The 6,000-nt window shown below is 48.9% G+C and overlaps 1 protein-coding gene across 1 annotated transcript in view; it reads right to left on the reverse strand.

The window, feature by feature from the left end:
• SLC12A8 (solute carrier family 12 member 8) overlaps positions 1-5,670 on the reverse strand; it is a gene marked incomplete at its 5' end in the record, with an annotated part of 147,908 nt that extends 142,238 nt beyond the window's left edge. The window contains one exon of the mRNA XM_079704778.1: positions 5,620-5,670. Coding sequence (XP_079560904.1) covers positions 5,620-5,670 — 51 coding nt within the window. The remainder of the gene's footprint in view (positions 1-5,619) is intronic.
• Between the last annotated feature and the right edge of the window lie 330 nt (positions 5,671-6,000).

Below are 6,000 nucleotides of genomic sequence, written 5' to 3' on the forward strand. Positions count from 1 at the left end.
AGAAAACAAGAGCAAAGCTTTGCGATGAAGCCTGAGACCAATGCTCAAAATTATAACCTAAAGATTGACTGCATTAAGATCAACCAGAGCCGTATTATGGGGTCAGGGGGTCATGGGCTTGGTTCCCACCAGGGTCTGCCACTCTTTGTATGTATCTTTGGGCAAGTCATTAAACATCTCTAGGCTTCTTTTCTGACAAGCTAAGCAAGGGGCCTGGACCAGAGGATCTCTAAGGACCACTCTGTCTCTTTTTTCTTTTGAGTTTGAGAGTTCTTCGCTGCAATAATTTGTACCCCCTCTGTCTCTTAACATGTTCGCTTCCTCCTGCCTCTCTTGCTGGCGCCACTCAGCCTCACGACTCGACCAGACTCTCTTTCTTCCTCTTGCCACGCTGAGCTAACCTAGGTTAAGCCACTGAACTGAGGAGGGGAAGACGGGGAAAGAGCAAAGGAGAGTACAGAGAAGGGAAAGGCAAGGCAGGGAGTCTGGCGGAGCGGAGTCCTGGTGCAGGGTCAGAGGCAGCTGGCACCCTGGCTCAAACGTGGACCAGATGCCACAGCTGGGTCTGCATCAGGCTTGTTTCTAGGGTGATTAGCTCAGGCCAGCCAGAAGCTATCCCACAGACTTCCTAGAAAAGGGTCCTCACAGACCCACTCCTGCTGGAGCTCAAGTCTCCAGCCAGATAAAGAAGAAAGAATATGAGTTGCACTAGCTAATCTGAGGCTTTGGGTGACCCATTCTCGGGCCACAGCATGACACTGCTTCCCTTTAACTTTTTCTGGAGACTGTCCAACCCTAAGAGAAGGGAAAGAGCACATCAGATTAGTGGGAGGCATCCCTTATTCCATCGTAATTAAGAGGTTTCTGTTTTAATACCTGCAACACTAGCTGGAGAGCCTGGCAAGAACAGGCACTGAATAAATACCTGGTACACTGAGCTGACTTTTCCCCATTTCCCGCGCTAAGAGCATCGGATCCTGCTGGACTTCGGACCTCGCACAGATGTCTACTTTCCATCTCTCCCTGTCTCCAGCTACCTGCTTTCTCCTGCCAGCTTCATCTTCCTGACACACCGTGTCTGTCACAGTCCTCTCTGTCCAGCGACTGATGGAGACACACATGGAATCGAAGGTCGTTAGCCTTCCATTCACCTCCCTCTGGCACCAGCTGCTCCTTAGCTTTCCAGCCCCATGTTTCACAAACAGCCTACTCGACTGGGTTTCAGTGTGAAATCTGCTTCATCCAGTCACTGAACATGCATTGTATTTAGTGCTCACAATGTGACAGGCACTGGGCCAGATCCTTCTGCACATGGCATAAGAATCCTGAAAATCAGGTACGCTCACCCCATCTCGCAGTTGTAGAAACAGACTGCAAGCCCAAGAGTAACTTGCCCAAGGGCCCAGCACATCTAGTGGCACAGTCAAAATTCGGTACCCAGGTTTCTAAGTTCAAGGCCACCACACAACCACACTGCACATCAATGAAGTGCCTGGGGACAGAGGCTCCTGGAACAAGACTCGTACCTCCACAAGTTCAACAGGCCCTCAAATACACACACACACACACATTCCCAAACCACTCCAGACCCATCTAGGCCTAGAAAGCACTCCATCTTCCTCAATGGACTGCCCACCCCACATTGTCCATAGTGTCTTGCATAATGTGCCACACTCTGGTTTTGGCCAAGGGAATCATTCCGGACTTGGGACTCTGCCTTAGGTTTTTTACCTGACTTTGCTGTGCTGAGTCATGCTTTCATGTGCCAGCTGAACCCTCTGATCATCCATATCACTACCTCGTGGACCAAACACATACCCCCCGCATTAATTTTATTATTAGCCAACATTTACAGACTGCTTCCTATGAACTGAGCGCTATACTAAACATTTACATGAATTATCTCTGTTAATCTTCATAATTCTCTAAGGTACGTTCTATTACTGTAGTCGTTTTATAGGTGAGGATACGAAGGCTTAGCCAGGTGAAGTAACTCGCCCAGAGTCACAAAGGGTTAGAGCCAGTACTTAAACCCAGGCAGCACCATCAACTCTCAGATCTACAGTCTCTTCTCATTTGGTCCCCTTGGCCAACACACACACACACACACACACACACACACACACACACACACACACACACACACACACACACACACACACACACACACACACACACACACACACACACACACACACACACACACACACACACACACACACACACGCCACTACCCCATCTGGTCCTGCGATGAGTAAAGCGAAACCAAGAATCCATTCACGCACGCCTCCTCCTAACTCACAAGCATCCCCACTCTTGCCAAATCTCCTGAGAGCTACTTTCCAGTCACAGTGGTCAAGAGCAGAGCAGACCCGAACTGAAGGGTTTAGGGTAACACCCCCCCACCCAGCCTGTCTTCCCACTGGGCACTGTCTTCTTAGTCCCGTGCTCTTCAGGCCTCAAAGCTCTTAGCAGAATTCCTGCCTCCCAGACCTGGAGTAAAGGGAGAAAAAGTTCATGGGAAACTTCTAGAGGGCCAGACACTTCAAACATATCAGCCATCCAGCCTGCTATCTGTTCCCATACAGGCTTTGCTCAGGCCACTGGGGCAGGAGGCATAAAGCAGAAAGGATTAAAACCCGGACCTTGGCAACAACTATGCCTGGGTTCAAAGTACCCCCATTTTTCATCTGTCAACCAAAATAATCATATCTACTTCAGAATGTTGTTGTGAAGACTAAACAAGATAATGCATAGTAAATGTTCAGCCCATAATGAGTTGGTAGTTATTATCATTTTCTTACCCTCTCAGCCTCAGGGATGTGCTTCCCAACTTTACCACTGATACTTCAAGACATAATACAGGGCTTCCCTGGTGGCGGAGTGGTTAGGAGTCTGCCTCCCAATGCAGGGGACGCGGGTTCGTGCCCCGGTCCGGGGGGATCCCACATGCCGCGGAGCAGCTGGGCCCGTGAGCCATGGCTGCTGGGCCTGCGCGTCCAGACCCTGTGCTCCGCGGCGGGAGAGGCCACAGCAGTGAGAGGCCCGCATACAGCACAAAAAAAAAAAAGACATGCCCCTGAACTTCAGGAGTTCACAGCCTCAAGGAAGACAGGAAAGAAACAGCTTACTTCAATGCCACACGGCAAGTTCAAGTGACAGAGCATGCTGCCAGAGGAACAGGGGAAGCCAGGCAGATCACAGGGGACTGTGGGAGCTAGGGCAAGGAGTCGCAACTGAATTCTAAAGGCAGTGAGAAGCCACTGAAAAGCTTTAAGCAGAGGAGGCAAATGCACAGACTTATGCTTTAAAAAGGGATCACTTTAGAAGACATGTGAGGAAAGAAGTTAGGAAGGTATGAACAATTAAGAAGTAATACCTTGGGGCTTCCCTAGTGGCGCAGTGGTTGAGAGTCCGCCTGCCGATGCAGGGGACACAGGTTCATGCCCTGGTCCAGGAAGATCCCACATGCCGCGGAGCGGCTGGGCCCATGAGCCATGGCCGCTGAGCCTGTGCGTCTGGAGCCTGTGCTCCGCAACGGGAGAGGCCACAGCAGTGAGAGGCCTGCGTACCTCAAAAAAAAAAAAAAAAAAAGAAGTAATACCTTGGACAAGACAGTGCAAGAGAGACAAAGGGATAGATTTCAAAGATGTCTAGATAATGAACAGCAAAGGCCATGACATTGAACACTGTCTAATCCCTCAGTGTTCAGAGACTGAGAGGGAGGGAGATGGAGAGGAAGGTGACGCATAGGCCTTTACATCCATCATTTTAAAAATCAACTCTCGGGACTTCCCTAGCTGTCCAGTGGTTAAGACTCTGTGCTTCCACTGCAGGGGGCATGGGTTCGATCCCTGGTCGGGGAACTAAGATCCTGCATGCCGCACAGTGTGGCCAAAATAAATAAATAAAAGTTTTTAAAATAAAAATCAACTGTCTCTTAAGGCACTCATAGCAATTTAGCTTGCACTAACATTTACTGACCACTTGACTGCCAGACACTGCCTTAGGTACTTGGAGGGTTCCAGTGGCAAATCAGCTGAGAGAGAAGTATCAGCAAAGACCAGCATAGGGAAAAGACACAAGCACGGAGCCTGGGGAATGGTGACGTTTGTCTAGAAGGTGGGGTAAAAGGAGTAAGATGCAGGGGACCAGGCTCGAAATGCAGGCTGGGTCAGACTGTGCAGGGCCTAGCCTAAGGAGTTTGAACTCTGAGTGGTGGACACGGGGAGCCATTGAAGGTTTTAAACAGAAAGAGGATCACAGCTGAGCCTTAACAGATTCCTCTCACAGAGATGAAACAAGCGCTCTCTTTTTGGAATCCCTGGAGACAAGGGCCTCACGTTTTCCATCTGGTAACCGTTTTCATGGCTAACACAGTACCCATTATTTAGGAAGTAGTCCACAAATACATATTAGGGGCATAAACACTCATGTACAGTCTTGCAAACCCAAAGAAAATGCATTGCCAGTATGATGCGAGACTGGTCAAGCTAAATAAATTTTTAAAATAAAGTAAAGTAAATAAATCAAGGTTTTCTAAGGGTCCTTGACCACATTCAAAACTTGGCCACCGGCCTTTTCATCCAGGAGCAAACAGCTCTGGGCAAGAGTTCTAAAATATATCTGAGGAGCTCTTCCGGACCTCTAGTCACTCACTTCTAAGCAGATTGAATACTTCAGGGGCTGGATATAAGGAGCTCAGTACAGGATGGAGGATATAGCTCTGGGCCTGCCAGGGCGAAGGGGAGTGGTACCTTTTGCTGAGCACTTGCCACCTGCCAGCCACCATGCTGCATTTTTCATGTGTACCCATGTACATGAAGAGGGGCTAACTAGCCAGTTTGGATACCCCCACCAACCCTGAACCCCATCTGCCTCACTAGTCTCTGCCCTTTGGCTCAGGCCTCCCGGGTGTTGGACCTTGCTCTCTTGCTATTGTGTGAGGCTATGAGTTGATTCTCTCTCCTTCTGGGGGGCTCATTCCCCCCTGTTATAATGCCAGAAAACCCTCCTACCACTCTCTATAAAGACGAGAGAAATCCAAGGGACAGTAAAAACCTCATGGTTGAGTGATCGTTACAGAGCAAAGACCCTGGGTGCAAGTAGCTTCCTGATAAATGCCTAAGTATGGTTGGTTAGTTTGTTTTTAAGGGGCAGCCCCTTCAATTCCATACCTGCATTGAATGTTTACTATAGCTAATGATCAGCAGGGAGAGGATAAAGAAAGAAAGAAAAAACAAAACCTGCAGATATCACAGACTCCAGAAATCTATTTGGCTTCAGCATATATGAGTTTTTCAGAAATAGAATTACCTTCTTACATTGGTTTGATTTAACAGGAGTTCATATGATCTGAGTCCTCACTCTGTTCATGGAAAACCTCCATGGGTGGGACAGGGTGGGAAGAGGAGTGTCCAGGATTCAAAATCCACTACAAATACCAAAGATTTTTTGCGCACAGATGGTTAGGAATTGGCTGTAACATTTTCTCGATTAAGCTGGCATACCAAAATAAACTTCTGAGATCATTACTTTTAAAATAGTGCACTGTAATGTTTTGATTCAGCTTCCTGCCGGGTGACCTTTGCTCATGACCCCCACACCGCCCAGGCCTACCTGCTGGGCTGCCTCATGGAAGAGTTCCTGCACTTGAGACATCTGGGCCATTCTCCGGAAATGGGGGTCCTGGTAGTCTGGGTGGGGAGACCCCTCTGGAAGGTAAACAGGATTCTGGGTCAGGCTGGCTCCTCCTTCCCTGGATCCTTATGGCCCATCCTTCCTCTATACCAGACAAGGCCCTGGCTGAGGGAGGGACCCTGTTCTGCCTCATCTGGAAACATCTCCTTCCCTCTTTGGTACCCAGATAGATCCCACTCATTCTTCAGAGCCTCCCTGTGCTCAAATGTTGCTGTTCTTTGAAAGCCACAGCTTCCTGCAGCTCTCTGTTTTTCCCTGAGCTCCTTCAGTACTGGGGTCAGAGCCAACTGCCTAGCTGCC

The sequence above is a fragment of the Hyperoodon ampullatus genome, assembly GCF_949752795.1.
Source record: "Hyperoodon ampullatus genome assembly, chromosome: 5".
Lineage (NCBI taxonomy): Eukaryota > Metazoa > Chordata > Mammalia > Artiodactyla > Ziphiidae > Hyperoodon > Hyperoodon ampullatus.